Below are 19,746 nucleotides of genomic sequence, written 5' to 3'. Positions count from 1 at the left end.
GCTGTAGAGGGAGCAGCAGCTCACTGGCCCATGCGGGAATTGAACTGGCAACCTAGGCGTTAGGAGCACTGTGCTCCAACCACCTGAGCCACTGGGCCGGCACTATCTTTGTGATTTTGATTACTCTAAGTACCTCATATAAGTGAAATCATATAGTCCTTTTGTGACTGAATTATTTCACTTAGCATAATATCCTCAAGATTCATTCATGTTGTAGCACACTGCAGGATTTATTTTCATTGTGAAGGCCGAATAATATTTTATGTATGTATATGCCACACTTTGCTTATCCATTCATCATCCAATGATGCTTGGATTATTTCCACATCTAAGCTATTGTAAATAATGCTGCTGTGAATAGGAGTATGCAAATACTATGTTTTCCTGAAAATAAGACCTAGCCAGACAATCAGCTCTAATGCGTCATTTAGAGCAAAAATTAATATAAGACCCAATCCTATTTTACTATAATATAAGACCAGGTATAATATAATATAATATAATATAATATAATATAATATAATATAATACAATACAGGATCTTATATTAAGTTTTGCTCCAAAAGAAGCATTAGTGCTGATTGTCCAGCTAGGTTTTATTTTGGGGGAAACACGGTATCTCTTGGATATCTTGATTTCAGTTCTTTGGGGTATAGACCCAGAAGTGGAATTGCTGGGTCATGTGGTAATTCTATTTTTAACTTTTTTAGGAACCTCCATGCTGTTTTCCACAGCATCTGTACCATTTTACATTCGCACCAATAGTTCACAAGTGTTTCAATTTCTCCACATCTTCACCGAGACTTGCTGTTTTCTGTTTGTTTGTTTGGTTTTTCAGTGTAGCCAATGTAATGGGTGTGAAATGGTATCTCATTGTAGTGTTTTTTTTTTTAACTTTTATCTATTTTGTAAGTGTGTTTTTCCAGGAGCCATCAGTTCCAAGTCAAGCAGTTGTTTTAATCTAGTGGCCCATGTGGGGATCGAACTGGCAACCTTTTTGTTAAGAGCACTGCACTCTAACCAACTGAGCTAACCAGCCACCCACTCTTTGCAGTTTTGACTTGCATTTCCCTAGTTACTATGCTGGTGTAAGAAACATACAAACCTGTAGAAAATTTTTGTAAGAATTTATTTGAGCCAAACTGCAACAAGATCTCAAATGTTCTGGAGAACAACAGTTTTGTAGTTTCTTTTATACATTTGGAATTAAAGCAAGGTATAGGATAATTAACATGATAATGTGGCCTCTTGAGAGTGGTTATACCTCCAAGAGGTCTGAAAAAGAGGCATTTCTCTGACATTTCAAAGAACCATAGACAGGGCTTCCTTAAGGAAAAGATAAACCTTTTTACAGGCCTAGGGAGTGACTACACACCATGACCTGCCCAGTTATGAATTTATGATCGGATCACCTGTGAGTTTACTTTCTGTCATATTAATTGTAGAGCCACTTTTTTGTCCACAATTCCCCCTTTTGGTCATGAATAAATCTGAAGGATGCATCGATGACCACCTTTTGGTCAGATAATTTGGTCTCACCGTGCTAAGAAGGTTCATTCCTAGGAAGTCTCAGTATCAACGTTATCTTGTTGAATGGACCATTGGGGATGGAGAAATACCATAATCATGGGATATGAATTAAGTCCACATTTTCCCAAAAGGGAAGGGCAAGTAAATGGATGGCATGTCTTATGGCCTTCGTTGCTAAAAACACTCTGGATCATTCCTATCCTGTGAACTGTCATGATCCAAGTTTTACCATCTGTCTCACTTTTCTGTGTTTTGCATTTAGTGTAACATTTTCATAAATCATGAAAGGGGTATTAAAATTTTTCTTGGGTGGCTGGTTTGCTCAGTGGTTAGAGCGCAGTGCTCATAACACCAAGGTCGCCAGTTCAAGTCTCACATGGGCCAGTGAACTGCGCCCTCCACAACTAGATTGAAAACAATGACTTGACTTGGAGGTGAGCTGTGCCCCCCACAACTAGATTGAAAACCAATGACTTGACATCCTGGAAAAACACACTATTCCCCAATATTCCCCAATTAAAAATATTTTTTTTTAAAAAAAATTATCTTATACATCTTCAGTAATCATTAAGTTGGACTATATAGAAAAAACCCAAAGAACAAGTACAACTATTATGACTAATCTCATTAGTAGACAGGTAAAGACAAACAATTGGTTTCTGTATTCAATATCAATCCATAGGTATACAAGCCTTGTCGATGTTGGGATAGCTGTCTGATGTCAGCAGCATCTCATCCTCGAGGAGTCTTTGTGGCCCATTGTAGATGGAGTCAAGTGTCAGAGACAAGGGTAGATGTCCATTCATGGTTAGGTGCCTGATGAGGTCCCTTCCAACAAGTTTGGAGAGCCTCTTTTATTTGATGTCCTTTCCAATAAACCAAATCTCCAAGTGGCAGTCAGTGATCTTTAAAGTCTTTGTCTCCTGGGAGCTCTCTCTGAAAGAAAGGGGTTACCTATTTGGCATTTTCTTTTAAGTGACTTTATCAAACTTTGGCAATAATGTAAGATGTATCCTTTCAATAATGCCAGCTCATCAATTCCTTCATCCAATTTAAGTGCAGTTTAAATGCATTATGATGTGAAGTTCTGGGCAAGATAGTGGGATATGTAAATGCTGAGCTTGTGGCTTCCCATGAACACACTTACAACTAAATTATAGAATAATCAACCTTGAGAATCATCTGAAGACTAGCTGAACAGAATCCTGTGACTAAAGATATAAAGAAGAGGCCACATCGAGACTGGTAGGAGGGGCAGAGACACAAAAGAGGCTGGCCCCACACCCACGTGTAATGGTTGAGCACCAGGAGGGATATCTCAGTGGCAGAGGGCCTCCCTGAGGAGTGAGGGGTCCCAGTCCTACACTGAGCTCCCCAGCTTAGGGTTCCAGTGCCAGGAAGAGGAGGCCCCACAACATCTGGCTGTGAAAATTACTGAGGATTCTGCCCATCTGGAAGAGATGGAAGGCTACTAGAAACCTAGATGTCGTCTTAAAGAACCCATGCACAGACTTACTCACTTGCAGGCACTCACCCTGGGCTCCAGCAGAAGGATGGCAACTCGAGAAACACCAGAGTTTTTCTCTATAGGGAAAGACTGAGTTGTGTGACTTCAGGTCAAGGGCTAGAGGGACAGCCTCCATTTCCCTGTGTCGAGCCTTCCCACACATGGCCAAATTTGAAACTGCATTGGCTTGGTGAACTCCATTCACCACACCTTGGGACCCCATCCTGCCCGACTCACGTGCCTGAGGAACCAACCCCACCCTGTGCACTGCAGGATGCTTTTTCAGCAGCAAACAGATTGCTTTGGCTTGTGCACTGCCTGAGGCACATTTGGTGGTGGACAACCAGCCCCAAACCACTGAAGACTTTTTTAGACAACTTTTGGGGGTCTGTGGGTCCCCGGTGAGCAGCAGATGGCCTCAGTATTCTCTGGGCATTTTGTGGAGTGGCCCCAGGCCCAGCACTGGCACTAGAACTGAATCTGCATTGACCTTGTGAACACTGCTTGCCCCACCCTATTGACTCCCTGGGACCTACCCCACCCAAGTCATCTAGGATCCTGGGAGGCACTTTCAGTGCGCAGGCAGCTAGTCCTGCCCCATGTGCCTCAGGAAGCTCTTTCAGTAACAAACAGTGGGCCTTTGTTCGTGCATTGCTGGAGGCACCTTTGGGGGCAACCAGCCCCCAACCATGCTGAAATCTTTCTTGGATAATTCTTGGGGGGTCTGTGGGCCCAAGGCAAGCAGAAGCTGGCCACGGTGTGCTCTGGGACTTTTGTGAGGGTCCCCAGGCTCAGCACTGCCGCCTGAATCTGCATTAAACTAGTGAACACTCACAACAACCTGGTGACTACCTGGGACCCTGCCTCACCCAACCCAGGTACTGACTGAGGCATTTTCAATGGCTGAGCCTTACAGGGAGCTGGCAGGTGGCATCAGGACTTGGGATGCCCTGGGTCTTTTTCTAAGCTGCCCTAGGCTTGATGGCAGCTGGCCTTGGTTTGCAGGGTGTCAGGCATCATCGTGTACCTCCAGGTCCAACACAGGTAGCAACCAACCATGGATAGTTTTGTATATCCTACCAGTTGGCCCTGGGCTAGTCACAGGCAGTGGCTGACCTTGGCCTGTACGGGAGCCCTGCCCAAGAGCCCCTAGAAGAAACACACTTGGAGGCTGGCTTCAGACCACAACAGAGCACTACATTACTAGCCCCACAAGTGGCACACCCAAACAGTGGTCTCAACAGGCACAGGAACCCACTGGGGTGAATTCCCCTCTGTGGGGTCAGCCTCCACACAGCAGCTCATATGCTGTGGGCATGGCAAATCTTCACAGCCCATCAGCCTGAGAGTCAATCCCACCCACTGATGTGCCAAAAGCAATCAGGACTCAACTACAAGAAGAGAATACACACAACACACACAAAGGACACTCCTGGAGCACACGGTGATCAGGGAGACTGCACCACTGGCCTATGCAGGACACCCACTATATAAGGGCACCCAGAGAAGACTGAGAGACATAGCAGATCTACCTGAGGCAGCCAGAATGAGAAAACAAAGAAACATGTCCCAAATGAGAAGACAGGAGAAAACTCCAGAAAAAGAACTAAATGAAATGGAGGCAAGCAATCCATCAGAGACAGAGTTCAAAACACTGGTTATAAGGACTCTCAAGAAACTTAGTGAGGGGCGGCCGGACGGCTCAGTTGATTAGAGCGCGAGCTCTCAACAACGGGGTTGTTTCTTCAATTTCCGCATGGGATGGTGGGCTGCGAACCCTTCAACTAAAGATTGAAAACTGCCACTGGACTTGGAGCTGATGGGCCCTGGAGAAACACACTCTTGCTGAGAAACACATTGTTCCCCAGAAACACATTGTTCCCGAACAGTCCCCAGTTAGAAATATTTAAAAAAAAAAAGACACAAAAAAAAGTTCCTGTAGAAGGCACTATCACCTATGCAAAAACCAACTCCCCAAACCACATTGTAAGCCACCTCATACCCAGCAATAAACCCCTAGAGTGGATTCTGTCATCTACCTTGAACCGTAACCAAGACACACACAAACACACACACGAAAGAAACAAAGACAAAGTAGTAAACTAAGATGTCAAGCTCAGGATGAAAATTATTACCAATCAACGCCTACGATCTCGATGAGAGGGAGGCTCCGAACGAATAGGATTGGGGGCAGATGGTTGAGAGCTCCGGGTTCGAGGCGGAGAGCTTGGGGGTGGGGGTAGGAAGAAGGACCTTCCCCCGGCGTCCGCTTCGCGCCCCCGCAATGTCCTCGGCTCCCACCAGAAGGCGCCCGCATTCCCGGCGCCTAGCCTGAGCCTCCGCGGTAACGAGCCTGGAAGCAGCGCAGGGCCGCGCCGCGCCGCGCGGCGATCTGAAGAGTTGGGCGGCGGCCTGAGCCTTCCCTGGCAAGTGGGACAGGGTGCAGGGAAGCCCCGGCTTTGTTCCTGGGGCTGGTTTCTCAGCTCGGTGCGGAGGTTTCTCACTCCTTCCCGCACCCTGGCAGGAAACGCCCAGATCCACCCCAGCGCCGTAATCTACAAAGCCCAGACAGTCCGAAGGCAGGAGGGGTCGGGAGCGCTCGGGAGACAGGAGGATCCCCCACGCTCTCAGGCTCACGACCGGCTCCCCCGTCAGGCCTCTTCCAGCCCCATGAGGACCCCCAGGCGGGGGCTGAGAGTCTGGCGCAGCCGGGACCGAAATCTTGCGGCGGCCTTAGAGCGTTAGACAGGTCAGTGCCCAGGCCGGGTGAGGGCCGAGCTGGAGGCGGGAGGAGGCACGCTCGCCGGTCCACCCTGTTCTCCGTACAGCTGCCCGAGGCCACTCACCGGGTCAACTCCGCCGGGGGCATCCAATAGCACGGGCGTGATTCTGCATTTTTCATGACAGGCAAGGTGTGGAGCCTCCCTCTGCAACCCACCCGGGGCCAGGTGATGCTCTGGACCGAGGGGTAGAAGGACGCGCGGGCCGGTGGGGGCGGGAGGGAAGGGACTGGGGGACATCCGCTGCTGTAATAAAGCAGTGCTCTTCTATTTATGCGCGGTCGCGTCGAAACCACCGCATCCAAAGGTCTCTTGCATCAAGATGCTGGGCCTCGAGTGTGAGAGGAGACCAAGATGCAGAGAGGAGGAGGAGAAGAAAGGAGGCCGGGAGACCCAAGGCCCGGGGAGTGGGGGGAGCACCGGGGGGAACGATTCGCTATGCAAATCCTAGCGCGCAAGATGTGGAGAGCGCCCTGGGGAGCGGGGTTGGGGGCTGTCAAGGGTCCACCCACACCTTCATTACCCACCTTTCTCACCCACCCACCCCTACCGCCCACCCAGGATGCGGCTGGGCCGCCGGGCCCTCTGTGTGCTGGTCCTGCTGCTCGTCTGCGCCTCGCTGGGGCTTCTGTACGTGCGGACCCGGGACGCGCCGGGCCTTCCCGCACCTCTTGCGTTGTGGGCGCCCCTACAGGGACCCCCCAGGCCAGAGCTACCAGACCTCGTCCCCGAGCCCCGCTACGCCCACATCCCGGTCAGGATCAAGGAGCAAGTGGTGGAGTGAGTGCCAAGAGAGGTGGCGGCAGTGCGTCACTCACTGGGGGGTGGCGGGGGGAGCTTTTGTTTCCTTCAGTCCCGAGCTCTGATGCCCGGGTTTTCCCTGAATGGTTGGGGGGGGGGGTGGGGGGTGAAGTAAGAGGTGGAGCGGGCTATTGAGTCTTGGGCTGGAGAAAAATCTGTCCTCGCTGAACCTTGTCATGGTGCTGGGGAAGGGAGGGTGTGCAGTCAGAGGATGGCCCTGTCCTGATGATGTCCACCTGAAAGGAGAGTCCAGGGGGGGTCCTGAATGGTGGGTAGATAAGTGAAATCCTAGCAACTGGCCCTATTCTACACCTCTGAAATCCAGATTTAGGGGATAGGTCATCCCATCCGTGGTCCCTCCTCCTGGAGATTATTTGAAGAGCAATGTTTAAGGGGACAGATATTGGAGGGGCAGGGCTGAAGGGTCAAGGTGTGGGGCGCTGTGTAAATGTTTCGTGGGATGAATGGAGGTATATGGCTGGGCTCTCATGACCCTTCCTCCCTGCTCCAGGCTGCTGTCTGGGAACAACTGCAGTTGTGAGTCTAGTGTGGGGAGCCTTCACCTTCCCTTCCAGAGGCAGGTCCAAGCCATTGACTTCACCAAGGCCTTTGACCCTAAGGAACTGAAGGCTGCCTCTGCCTCAAGGGAGCAGGAGTTCCAGGCCTTCCTTTCAAGGTACCAGCAAGAAAGGAGGGCATGACTCTGCAGGTGGAGAGCAGTGGGATGCCTGGAGGGGGGGTAGGTATGAGAGGAGGGAGAGCCCCTCTCCACCGACTCTTCCTCTGTTCTCCCCCTCCCCCTCCACTGCCAGGAGCCAGTCTGCTGCTGACCAGCTGCTTGTAGCCCCTGCCAACTCCCCATTACAATACCCCCTGCAGGGTGTGGAGGTACAGCCCCTCAGGAGCATCTTGGTGCCAGGTGGGGAGAATGGTCCCAGGGGATGACCTAAGCTGCTGTGGGGGTAGAAGAACCCAAGATTGGGTGGAGAAGAATGAGGGAAGATTGGAGTGGGAGGTGGGGGACTTCTGATGAAAGGGGAGCTTGAGGTCAGAAGGGGACTCATGAAGTGGGAGATGGGAACAGAAGGGACTCTTGGGTTGTCAGGAATTGCGGAAAATGTAACTGGAGAGGTTTTGGGGAAAGAATCTATTCTTTGCAGACTAATCAAAAGCTTGGTGGATAGGTAGGGCAGGTTATAGAAGAGCTTCTGCTTTGTTGGGAAGGAGTAAAAATCAGTTACTCCATGATCCGGGCTTCATCCTGCAATGTACCCAGCAGCCTCAAGAGGGGATGGGTGAGAAGTTCTGTGTTGTGTGTGGTAGAAGAGGGAAGAGAAAGTGAGGGAAAATTCAAGGCTGTCTATGATTCTGATCCCTCTCCTTCCTCCCAGGGCTGAGCCTGCAGGCTGCTTCTGGTCAGGAGGTATACCAGGTGAGAAGAAGCAGGAGGGCAGGGAGGCCAGGTGGGCATCAAGGATGCTGCCAGGGAAACAGGGCTGCCAAAGGAGGGATGGGAGGAATCAAGGAGGCAAGAGGTAGGTCTAGGGGCTAACTCTGCACTCTCCAATCCCCTTCCAGGTGAACCTGACTGCCTCCTTGGGCACCTGGGATGTGGCAGGGGAAGTGACTGGAGTGACTCTCACAGGAGAGGGGCAGCCAGATCTCACCCTCGCCAGCTCAGGGCTGGACCTACTCAATCGGCAGCTGCAGCTGGTCACTTATAGCAGCACAAGCTACCAGGCAAACACAGCAGACACAGGTGTGAGGCATGGATAGGGGCAGGCTGGGTGAACAGAGAGAACCCGGAAAGGCTGGAGCGGGCAAATGGCAGAGGGTGTGGGAGACACTCGGGCAATGGCCAAAGCTGCCCAGCCACACAATGGGCATTTCAGCTAGGCCAGCAGGGCCAGGGAGGGAGAGAAGGGGCCTTTGTTCATCTGGGGCCAGAGCAGGCCAGAGCAGGCCAGAGGGAAACCTGAGCCTTGGGTGTGTCCCCTCTTCAGGCCAACCATGGGGGCCCCAGGAAGTGATGTGCCCCAGGAGCCAGAAGACTCGTGCTCTATTCCCAGGCCACCACTTACTATTGGGCAAAGGGCTTTATCTCCCAAAAGCTCCCATTTCTCTTCTAGCAAAAGGGACGTAACAGCCTGCCTGCTTTTCTCCAAGGCTTGCTACACCAAAGCTGCTCCCACTATAGGCCTTTGCACTTGCTGTTCCCTCTGCCTAATATGCTATTCCCCCAGATTTTTGCATGGCTGGCTCCTTCTTGTCATTTGGATCTCAGCTCAAATGTCTCCTCTTTACTATCACATTACTTGTCTTATTTTCTATTCAATATTTACCAGTATCTGAAGTTTCTTATTTAGTTAACCTGGTACCAAACTGACTATGTTCCTATCCCAGCTTTGTTGCTTAATAATTGTATAAATGTAGCAAGTTACTTAATTGCTCTCCACCTTCTTTTTCTGTAGTAGGAATCTATTTAATAGAGCTATTGTGAGGATAAGTGAGTTCATATATTTAAGATAATTTAAAAAGTGCCTGGCACATAGTAAATGCTCAATAAAGGTAGCCTTTAATGAAATCTTTTCTTGTCTTTCTCCCACCAATTAGAATGTAAGTTCCTTGGGGGTAACAAAATTGCATTCTTCTTCACTAAGGCTTAGAAAGGTGATACATAGAGTAGTCACTTAAATATTGATTTACTGAAAAGAGAATGTTGTCACAGCCTTAAGGTCCACATGTCATGTCCTTTCTTCCCAGTCCGGTTTTCCACCGAGGGACATGAAGCCGCCTTCACCATTCGTATAAGACACCCCCCCAACCCTCGACTGTACCCACCTGGGTCTCTCCCCCAGGGAGGTGAGGCTGGTGCACGCAGGGACTTAGATGCAGCCCAGTGGGGAGCAAGTTGGGAGCGGGCTGCCCTGGGAGAAGATGTCTTCCTGCTCCTCACTCCTCACTCCCCTTATCTGCACCTAACGCTGCCTCTCGCTCTCAGCCCAGTACAACATCAGCGCGCTGGTCACCATTGCCACTAAGACGTTCCTTCGTTACAATCGGCTGCGGGCACTCATCGCCAGCATCCGCCGCTTCTATCCGACCGTCACTGTGGTCATCGCCGACGACAGCGACAAGCCAGAAATCATTAGCGGTCCCCACATCGAGCACTATCTCATGCCGTTTGGCAAGGTGCGCAGCGAGTGAGGCTGAACCACGCGCCCGAGGGCACCAGGAGGGGGCGCGCGCCCAGTCTGCAGTCTTCCGAGTGGTGATTCCAGATTACATGCCTCACAATCACTGGGGTGCCTGTTAAGCGTGAGGCTTTCTGGAATATAGACTCTGTGGGAGCAGGAATTGTGCCTATTTTATTCGTGCTGCATTCTTAGCAAGGTGCTTAGCACCTAGTGGGTGCGCGTTAAATAGTTGAATGAAAGCACGCAGGAGTTAAATGCATTCCAAGACCCTCCCCAAGAACAGTAACTCGGTATCTCTCTCTGACAGTGAGAAACTGCATTTTGTTCACACTTAGCTCCCCGCCATTTGAGCACTCGAAAATTTGGAGAGGGGTACCAGCTGTTGAGAGGGGTCAGGAGTGAGGAGGAAAGGTGGCAGAGGGGTGTATGTCTTACCTCTGCAGCTTCACTAACGATACATACCCTTCCCCAGGGTTGGTTCGCAGGCCGGAACCTGGCAGTGTCCCAAGTAACCACCAAGTATGTGCTGTGGGTGGACGATGACTTCATCTTCACCGCGCGGACGCGGTTGGAGAGGCTTGTGGACGTGCTGGAGCGGACGCCACTGGACCTGGTAAGGGAGGGTCTGCAGGATGTGGGGCAGGAATAGGGCCTCCAGGAAGTTAAGACCACAGCTAGGAAGACCCAGCTGAGAGCAGCCCATCCGGGACGAGAGAGGACGAAGAAGCGGAGCCTGGGGGCCTACCTGGGTCCTGCAAGGGTGCCGCTGAAAAGGACCGGGCGGGAGAACCGACTGGGGGCAGAGGGAACACAGACCTATCCCATTCCAGTCCCCGCCCCTACTGGAGCCATCCTCCCACTCCTGACAGGTGGGGGGCGCGGTGCGAGAAATCTCGGGCTTCGCCACCACCTACCGGCAGATGTTGAGCGTGGAGCCGGGTGCACCAGGCCGCGGGAACTGCCTCCGGCAAAGGCGCGGCTTCCACCACAAGCTCGTCGGTTTCCCAGGCTGCGTGGTCACAGACGGCGTGGTCAACTTCTTCCTGGCGCGCACCGACAAGGTGCGCGAGGTCGGCTTCGACCCCCGCCTCAGCCGCGTGGCGCATCTGGGTGAGTGGCCCTCTCTCCCAGCTGGGCGCCGGGGGAGGCTCCTAGCAGCAAAGCGCCAAGGAGAGCCGGTACTCCCCGCCCACCCCTGTGGAGCCCATTGGCTGCCACCCAGGGCCCCTAGAGAAGTTCTGCGGAATTTTTCCAAAACCTGTGCTCCAGCAAGAGTCAGAGTGCCCACCTCGCGTGGCCCCACACCATGTAAACCTTCACGCCCAGCACAGCCCGCCACTGGGTCCCTTGTGCTTCCTCACCACTGTCACTGCCACCTCTACCCACTCCCAGCGGCTTCCCCTGGTTCAGACCACCTCTGAGCAGCCCATTCAGCATTTATTGAACCTCTGGGTGGGTGAGTGGGAGGTTTCCTTTTCAGAGCACAAGATAAGTATATTGACTCCATTTTGTACAAGGGTGAAACTAAGATCCAAAAGAGTTAATTTACATGCCCAAGGTCCTTAGAAATTCAGTCTTTGCACGCACACCCCAAATCTCAGTTCTCTCTTAAGGGTTGGCCTTCTGCAACCTGAAGACCCTGCGTTGTGTACTCCCCTTCCCTCCACCCCCAGAATTCTTCCTGGATGGACTTGGTTCCCTTCGGGTTGGCTCCTGCTCAGACGTCGTTGTAGATCACGCATCCAAGTTGAAGCTGCCTTGGACATCAAGAGACGCTGGGACAGAGACTTATGCCCGGTACCGTTACCCGGGATCACTGGATGAGAGTCAGGTGGCCAAACACCGCCTGCTCTTCTTCAAACACCGGCTACAGTGCATGACCTCAGAGTGATGGCCACTGGGGGCCTTCTAACTGTCAGGCTGGGCCTGCCTCCTTGTCCCTGCCAGGAATTTCTATCAAATCCCACTACCCTGTGAACTCTACTGACTGTCCCGATCCCCTTCAGCACCAGATTCCTAACAGGGGCTTGTCCTGATGACACTCCTCCTTTCTGTGAGTGCCCAGAGGCATGATGGAGCCATAACTCATCCCACAGCCAGTGCCAAGTCCTCCTCCCACCCCTTCTCATGGAGGTGGGGGGTCGTTTTCCAAGTGCCAAAGAGCCCATGGGGACTCTCATCTCTTGAGGACTGAGGGGGTGGGGAAGCCCTCACCATGTATTCCCAGGGCTCTGCTGTGCTCCCCCATCTCTGGATCCAGGACTCTGTGTACCGGCTGCAGCCCCACCCCATGGAAAGAACTGATGACTCTGGATCTGGGGTGAGGGCTCGTGAACATATAGGTGAAAGGCATTTTCAGTCGTGTCTCTGCAATGCTGTGGGCATGGAGGAAAGGGCACCAGAGGCCCGTGTTATGACGCCCAGATTCACATCATGAACCCAAGGATTCAGCTTCATTTTATTAGTTACATTAAGTAATGGGGCTCAGGGGCCATGGCTCTCCTCACACACATATTGTTGGGGCTCTCCATACTCCAAGTGACCAGGTCACACCCACACTGTGCAAGTCTTTGGGCCAGTGAGCTCCTGAAAAAGGGAGGAGACATGTCAAGAACAGATTAGGTACTCCTCCTTCCTCACCCAAATTTGGCAGTCTTCTGAGGGGCACAACACCCCCTTTGGGACCTATAGTTCCTCAGTTCTTCATCCATCGCTGGGCCCATTCTTCCTGGCTTAGTCTTAAGTCAACTGCTCATTTCATCCCCACCCTTCCTCCATCTTCCTCCTCAGCCCCCCTCCCAAATCCCTCTGTCTGGACCTTCAGTCTCTGATTCACATCTCACTTGCCACAGCCCAGCACCTTCTGACTTCTACTTGTGTTGCTACCGCCTCCTCACCAGTCTCTCCAGGGCATGAGCAGCTGCATCCTGGACACTCACAAACAGCTGTTCTGGGGTCACTCTGTCCAGGAGTCCTGCCTGAGTCAGTGTCCCCAGCACTGAGGCTGTGTGGAGAGGGGGGTCAGGCTTCAGGTCCTAAGTCCATACTGTCCTCTTCCCTCCCACAAATGTCTGGTCATTCCCAGCCTCCAGGTCCCTCCATCTTCCACACCTCTCACCATTACACTGAGCCAGGAGAAGGTGGATCCCAGCATCTCGGCATCGGCTGGCCAGCTGCAGAGGTGGGGCAGAGGGTTAAACCTTACATCAGAGAGTATGCATGTGATCATAAGGGGGCTTTCTCCTCAACCTACCCTCTCGCTCACCTGTACCACTTCTCTGGCTCCGGCAGCATCTGCAAAAGTGACACCACTGCAGTCTAGGACCACCACTCTGACAGGCTCAGCAACTAGGATGAGAGAAGGCAGGAGTACCCAGATGCCTCCATGAATCATGCCCACATCTCCCTCCTTGTCACATCATCTCACCTGCAGTAGGTGGGCCATCTGTCTTTGGAGTCTCCTGTGAGTAGAGGGCAGTCACTACTTCGAGACACAAGCATGAACGTGCACCCCTTGAGCACAATGACCCCCCCTCAGAAATCCATCTGCCTCCCACTCCCCTTTGACCAAGTCCCTCACCTTGCCTCCGCCAAGCCCCAAATGCCACTCCAGGATGCGGCGAAACTGTCCACGGGTCCCAAAGTAGAGTGGTGTTGGGTAGCTCAGGATGCAGAGCCCTGGGACCTGGAGGAGCTAAGGGGTCAGAGGGTCAGCGAAACATCCAGGTCTAATCTTCCCTTCCTTCTTTAGCGATAGCCCACTCACCTTGTGGCTCTCTCTGAGTGGCCTGTAGAGCTCTGTCCCCTCAGCCAGTCCAAGGGCCAGGCACTGTACCCTAGGCAGGAAGCCAGGGTCAGATTCCCAGCCTGGCCTGGCTGGAGAGTCACCCCAAGCACTGTTCTCTCCCCTCCCCTCATCTCAACTCCCTTCATCTCTACTCCCACCTCTGGGTGCGGCAGACCACAGTCATCATGGAGAAGACCACGCCTATGGCCAGGCCCAGGTCCACACTCAGGGTTACCACAGCCACCCACGTGACCATCCACACAGCCTGCAGGACATGGATGGCAGTGAAGTGCCCAGAAGAAATGCCAGGCCATCACTGCCAAGGAAAGGGGCAGTGACTGAGAGGGCAAGTGATGGGGAGGAATGGCCCAGGAGAAGGTAGAAAGAATAACAGAAGAAGGGACAGAATTGACCCAACAGGAGATATACACCAAGTATAAAGGGCCCCAGGCCTTGCACCACCTGGGGAGCTACAAATATCCAGGTCGAAGGGGTTCAAACCCCAGCCCTCACCTTGCTGCAGGAGGAAGGGGATTAGGAGGTATGCATGCTGGGGGTGGGTAGGTCACAGAATTTAGGACCAGGACAATTAGCTTTGATTCAGGGCAGAGGTTGGGGATGCTGGGGTAATGAGAGGCGGTAATCTGGGGGTAATGCTGCCATTTCTCACAAAGTCCACGCGGCTGATGCGCCACAGTTGTGGAAGTTCCTGCATCTGGAAGAACATCTGGCGCATGCTGGAAATGTTGATGCAGGCCAGGACAGCCTTGGGGCAGAGGAGGTGAACTGACTACCCTGATATTCTGGAATATAGCCACCCCTCCCAGCCGCACCCACACTTTCTCTGCTTCTTACCTTGGGCAGATAGTAGAAGAAGGGCCCCAGCCACAGCAGCACTGACAGGACAACTAGGCAGGAGAAGAGGCCTGCCAGCTAGAGGAGAGAATCAATGGAAGCAAAAAAGACAGGGAACCTCATCCACCCTCCTGTGAGAGCTGGGCTCCCTTCCCACTTGGCCTCATCTCCTTTGCAAGTTTCCCTCCTCCCAAATCCCCTTCCACACAGATATTCCTCACTCCTCAACAAGCTTCTTGATATTTTGCCACTCATACCTACCTTTCTCCCCTTCCCCCAATTAAATGACTCATTCGCCAGTTTCCCCTAGATGTAGTTCAACTTCTCTGTTTTTGTAGCCCACCTCCATCTTAAAAGCCACTGCTGGATTACCCTAGAAGCACGCCAACCACATGCTTAGGGCACCAACAAAGTACAGGAAATCAAAAATATTAGGGGAGACTTTGATATGTAACATTTCTTTTTAAAAGAAAAAGTCCTCATGGGAGGTTAAATTGGAATTTTGTCTCTTAAATTTATTTTATTGTTTAGTATTGTTTTTATGTTGAACTACAGATGAGCACCACAAACTTTTTTAGGGCTTACATTCTACAAAGGTCTTAATGAAGTTTTGTTCTCTTCTCTCCCTCCTACCTAGATAATCCCATCCCCTCACTCACTTCCCTCACAGGTTCCCAGCCTCCTCTATATAGCTGCCACCTGTTTCTTCACCACAACTACCTGGCTGACCTGGATGCCCCCACCTTCCTCCTCACCCAAGCATGCAGTCTTACCTGTGTGTTTCCACCAGCGTCCACTAGTAGGCTGGTGGTGGCCAACGTGGCCGAGTTGGGAAAGCAAGAGAAGAGGGAGGAGATGAGGTTGGAGACACCATGCGCCAAGAGCTCCTGGGGAGTGAGATGAAGAGGAGGGAGACAAAGGCATGGGGTCCGGGGGAGTCACATTAGGGGGTTGTCTCCTGAATGAAGTTGGGGTCCCCAGTCAGAGTCACACCTGATTGGAGTCAACAGTGTAGTTGTACTTGTCTGCATAGATGGATGCCAGGGAAACAGACACAGCAAAAGTAACCAGTGCGATGGGCAGTGAATCAGCCAGAATCCTAGGTAGCTCAGCCAAGTTGGGGAGGAGAGGTTGGGGAAATCTGGAGAGAGAGGGATATATGGTAAAAATGGGTTGGGTATAACCAGGATGATAGGGAAGGGGGGGGAAGGGTGGAGCAGAACAAGAGGAGGTGTTGGGTGGGAGAGGTGTGAGAAGAAAACGTTTGTATCCTTTCATTCTCTCTTACCCTCTGGGCAGCAGCCCCACTATCTGGACATTATATCTTGTGTCCAGGGAAGAGGTGAAGCAGAGCACAGAGGCCAGAAGCACCTGGGAAAAAGAACACATTAAGGCATGGGAGGAAATGGGTGCCTTGGGAGAAGCTAAAAGAGCTGAACATGAGAGAGGCTCATACTGCAGGATTGGGTGCTTGCAGGAGCCTAGCCACTGAGGGAGCTGGGAGGTGTTTGGGTGGGTGCCTGACAACTGATTTAGAGTGAAGGAGAAAAGGGATGGGAAAAGGGGATGATACATACCTGGGGCTATGGAGAGAGATGGATAGGAGGAGAAACGGGGGCTCCTATGAGGAATGTGGATATAAGGAGGCAAAACCTCGCCATTCTAAACTAAGGGAAGCTTGGCTACGTCTGGGGGTATGTGGAGACGTGGGACATTTATTTAGTTGGGGGAGAGAGAGAAATGTAGGTGGGCACAGGCAGGGAGGTAAACTGCGAATTACGGTGAAGGACAGGTGAGGAGAGAAAGGGCGGAGGTGCTGTGGCGGCCGACACCGCAAGGGAGCACTGTAAGGAGGAAGAACGCATTCTAAGAAGTCTAGAGGGGACTCTGAGAGAGAAGTGGGAATGTGTGGATGGGGGATTCGGGAGAATCAAAGTGTTCTGGGAAGAGGCCTAGAAAAGTACACGCGTAAGCAGGACCTCTGGGCTGTGACCTCTCTGCATTCCACTAGGGGGCACAGCGGCCAGTTCCTACCGGAAGGGTCTGCGGTGCAGGGAGCCGGGACCCGGGAGCCATCCTCACCATGACGATTTCCCCCGGGATCGGGGTGGGTAGCTTGTCTCGGAATCTCACGTTCAATTCCTTGACCGGCACAAGCAGCGCCAGGCTGAGTGCTGAGATGGTCAGTTCGGCCGGACTGCTCCGGGGCAGTGCGCTCAACACAGCGGCCAGCGTCTGCGGGCGGAAGCGGTGAGCAGAGGGCCGGGTGCCAGGGGCGACTGTCCCCAGCGCGGATCCACCAGACCCAGGCAAGACTCTCTCTCTCCCGGCTCCCATCAGGGCTTCCACCTCCACGGCGACCCTCACTCAAGCCTCTTGGTTCTAACCTCCTTTGCTCCGCCCCCTCACACACTATCCCTCCACTTGTCCTTCCTTCCTTTTCGGGTTGTCCTCTTCCCGGGACCGCTAGAGGCCTCTCCGCTGTTCTTCCACCCCCACCTTGAAGAGAGCGAAGCAGCCGATCTGACGCGGGAGGGGCAATCCCAAAAGGCTCGGCAGTTGGGACACCAGCACGTGTAGCGCGGCCCCGCTGGTCAGCGCTTTAACCACCGGCTCGGACAAAAAGGTGGACAGGACGCCGAGCTGCAGAGCGAACATCCCCAGCTGCGTGGGAGAAGATGTGCAGTCACCCCAGGTGGAGGAGAAGACCACGAGGAGCGCTGTGCGCGCGCGGGCTTCGCGCACTTCTCCCGCCGAGACCCTCGCGGGAGACATGTCCCACCCTCTCTCCTGGCCCAATTCTCCGGGGCCCCCAGCGTGGATCCCCCAGGTTCCTCCCTCACCATCAGCGCCCCGCTTCCGAAGGCCACGGCTGCAGCCGCCCCAACCCGCTGAGCATCCAACTGTTCCATCTCGATTCCGCTCAGGTTCCCCCCGAGGGGTTCGGGCACCAGCCGCTCCACCGCGGAGCCAGCCATGAGACTTAGTACGGCAAACGTTCCTACCGCCGGGTGAACAAACGCAGAGATCACCAGCTCTGCCGCCTGGGGCGCGGTGACAGCCCAGGCTCTCGGTCCTGGTTGCTGCTGCCATATCCCGCTCCCCTAAAAGGCAGGGCTCAGGTGAAACCCGCGGGCCAAGAGCCGGTGCAGCAGCCGGGAACCTGTGGCGAGGGAAGTTCGGAGGGGGCACCAGCTGGCAAAAACTTCCCCAAAACTGCACCACTGCCCCTTCTTGCAGACACCCTATGGACTGCATGCTTCTCTTCTCCTTTCTTCCAAGTGACCGAGGGTCTCTTCTCCCTTCTTCCAAGTCTCATAGATGTTCATTTTAACCAAATTTCACGGGGAGAAAAAGGACGAGTAAACGCTCTCCTCTTTGCATCCACTCAAGCAGCCCCAACAAGCATTGCCTAGGTCAGGATCGTGGCTGGGTAGTGGCAGGGTGGGGTGGGGTGGGGTGGTGAGGAGGGTAATAAGAGCTAGGGGGATTTCAAGACGGAAAGCCTCAAACCCCTGTCCATGTTCATCCCACAGAGAAGGCGAGGAGTCACTGGGTCACTCACCTGTGGACAAATGTCTCCCAGTACCCAACAAGGTGTAGAGGAGGACAGGAAAGAAAGAAGTGTAGAGTCCGAATACTGGGGGCACTGAGGTCAGGAGAGCAAAAGCCATGCCTGGGGGAGAAGTGGAAGGAAAGATCTCCAGTTGGTGGTGCTACGGAGAGTGCCCAGCCTCCAGGACGCTGCCCCTTTCCTGCACTCTTAGAGGCTGGCACGGGGACGCTAAATCTTGCCAAATGAGGGAACTGAGGGGTTAACGGATCTCGGTAGGAGGTCGCTGGGCGAACGTCACAGATCCTTGTCCACCAGAGTCCTGGGATGGTGGGGGTGGAGGGACGGGACGGGCAGGCGTTGTGCCTCTCTCCAGTTCCCTGAGCCGGAACGTGTCCAAGACTTCTTGTAGGATTGCAGCAGATGAGGCGAACTGGGGGTGGGGATCTGATGGAGCTCCATAGTCCTTACCCAGAATTTGGTCTCGGGTTCCTGTGTCCAAACACTCAGACACACTAACTCACCACCTCGCCCCCGGGTTCCCAGCCCCCTGGCCCCTGACAGGCCAATGTTAGGGCGGCTCACCCTGGGGCACGTGCACGATGCCCACGGTCACTCCCGCCACCGCATCCCCAAGCAGCCAGGCCCGCCAGCGGTAGTGGGGCAGCCAGCGTAGCGGGGGCAGCCGCGCCAGCAGCAGGCGCCACGCCCCCGGTGCGGAACAGGCGCGGACCCGCCGTCTCCACAGGCTGCACCGGCGGGACCAGCGGGGCTCCGCGAGTAGATCCGGCTCCTGCTCTGCACCCCCGAAGATTTGCTGGAACCGCGCCTCGGTGAGAGGTTCCCTGAGCTTGGCGCCCAGAGGGGACTTCAGGTCCGAGACCTCTCCCGCGCTTGAGCAGGTCTGGGCGCCCAAAAGCCCACTCATTTTGCCCTTGGCCACCTCCAGCTCCGCGCAATCTTAAATACCCCTCAACCCTCTAGCCTCGAGTCCCGCCTCCAAGAAGCAGGGTCCAATCCGGCCCTGGAGGGCGCCCTCTCTTAAGAGACCTTCTACCGGCAGGAGGGAGCTGCTTCTTAGGGAGGGTGCGTCTCTATATTAGGCGTTTCCTCGCAAATCCTGGGCCTGATCGCACGGTCTGGAGCCAGCTGCGGGCGGTGGCTGTGGATAGGTGTAGGGACCAGAGAGACAAGCCAAAAGACAAGAGCACTCTCAACACCCATCCCTAAGCCTTTTCACTTTGCGCCCCTACAGTCCAGGTTCCTTTCGAATCTGCACTTTGGGCCCAGACAGAGGCTGGCTCCTCTGGGGTTATTGGCCATTCCCAGAGCTTCTGCATTCCCCACCTGAGCAAGGAAGTTCAGCGTGGTTCCTATACCAGCCCCTCCGCCCTACACACACAAATCTTCTTGGGACATAGATTGCCCCCAAGAAAGCATTAAGGAAGTCTGTTGGCCTCAGCAGTTTCACAAACCACTGAGATGGGAAGCAGCTACATATATTGGACTGGATGACAGAGAACCACCACCCCACATCTCTACAGGGAGAGGTTGGGCCCAAATCCCCAGTTCAGGGCGTTAGGGGAAATACTGAACTGATAGGAATGTTTTATTTCTTAGAAGCCAAAAAACCTGAAGTACTATTTATTATATTCACGTGCAATTCACAAAGCAGGCATTCAAAAGCACATTTATGGTTAAATTAAGTACAAAAGAGTCACCCACCCACCCACCTC

General features: G+C 53.3%; 2 protein-coding genes across 11 annotated transcripts; one reads left to right on the top strand and one right to left on the bottom strand.

Moving 5' to 3' along the window:
• Positions 1 to 5,201: 5,201 nt before the first annotated feature.
• On the top strand, positions 5,202 to 11,992 carry B4GALNT1 (beta-1,4-N-acetyl-galactosaminyltransferase 1). 7 transcript variants are annotated; one of them, XM_033116293.1, is made up of 12 exons: positions 5,202 to 5,786; positions 5,945 to 5,985; positions 6,379 to 6,597; positions 7,130 to 7,294; positions 7,431 to 7,537; positions 8,010 to 8,050; positions 8,197 to 8,377; positions 9,382 to 9,480; positions 9,620 to 9,810; positions 10,288 to 10,428; positions 10,685 to 10,925; positions 11,489 to 11,992. In XM_033116293.1, the coding sequence occupies exons 3-12, from the start codon at positions 6,380 to 6,382 to the stop codon at positions 11,704 to 11,706; spliced, it is 1,602 nt and encodes a 533-aa protein (XP_032972184.1). In that variant the 5' UTR covers positions 5,202 to 5,786; positions 5,945 to 5,985; position 6,379; the 3' UTR covers positions 11,707 to 11,992. The 7 variants fall into 7 exon arrangements, with proteins under 7 accessions (XP_032972184.1, XP_032972182.1, XP_032972181.1 ...); XM_033116291.1 differs by having other exon boundaries at positions 5,866 to 5,985; XM_033116292.1 differs by having other exon boundaries at positions 5,203 to 5,786; positions 5,866 to 5,949.
• Positions 11,989 to 19,517, bottom strand: SLC26A10P (Solute carrier family 26 member 10). Of its 4 annotated transcripts, none has more exons than XM_033116282.1 (18): positions 18,596 to 19,514; positions 18,023 to 18,133; positions 17,301 to 17,458; positions 16,957 to 17,121; positions 16,540 to 16,692; positions 15,746 to 15,828; positions 15,451 to 15,598; positions 15,231 to 15,344; positions 14,458 to 14,535; positions 14,273 to 14,368; positions 13,761 to 13,867; positions 13,582 to 13,651; positions 13,396 to 13,509; positions 13,243 to 13,276; positions 13,081 to 13,163; positions 12,927 to 12,988; positions 12,713 to 12,819; positions 11,989 to 12,401 (listed from the first exon to the last, which is right to left on the bottom strand). In XM_033116282.1, exons 1-18 carry the CDS (start codon positions 18,936 to 18,938, stop codon positions 12,319 to 12,321), a joined length of 2,109 nt encoding a protein of 702 aa, XP_032972173.1. In that variant the 5' UTR covers positions 18,939 to 19,514; the 3' UTR covers positions 11,989 to 12,318. The 4 variants fall into 4 exon arrangements, 3 of the variants coding, with proteins under 3 accessions (XP_032972173.1, XP_032972174.1, XP_032972175.1); XM_033116283.1 differs by having other exon boundaries at positions 12,934 to 12,988; positions 18,596 to 19,512; XR_004424081.1 differs by lacking the exons at positions 11,989 to 12,401; positions 12,713 to 12,819; positions 12,927 to 12,988 and having other exon boundaries at positions 13,582 to 13,867; positions 15,231 to 15,261; positions 18,596 to 19,516.
• Positions 19,518 to 19,746: the final 229 nt, after the last annotated feature.

Source organism: Rhinolophus ferrumequinum, chromosome 10 (assembly GCF_004115265.2).
Source record: "Rhinolophus ferrumequinum isolate MPI-CBG mRhiFer1 chromosome 10, mRhiFer1_v1.p, whole genome shotgun sequence".
Classification (NCBI taxonomy): Eukaryota; Metazoa; Chordata; class Mammalia; order Chiroptera; family Rhinolophidae; genus Rhinolophus; species Rhinolophus ferrumequinum.
This window is presented reverse-complemented; position numbering and strand designations above follow the sequence as displayed.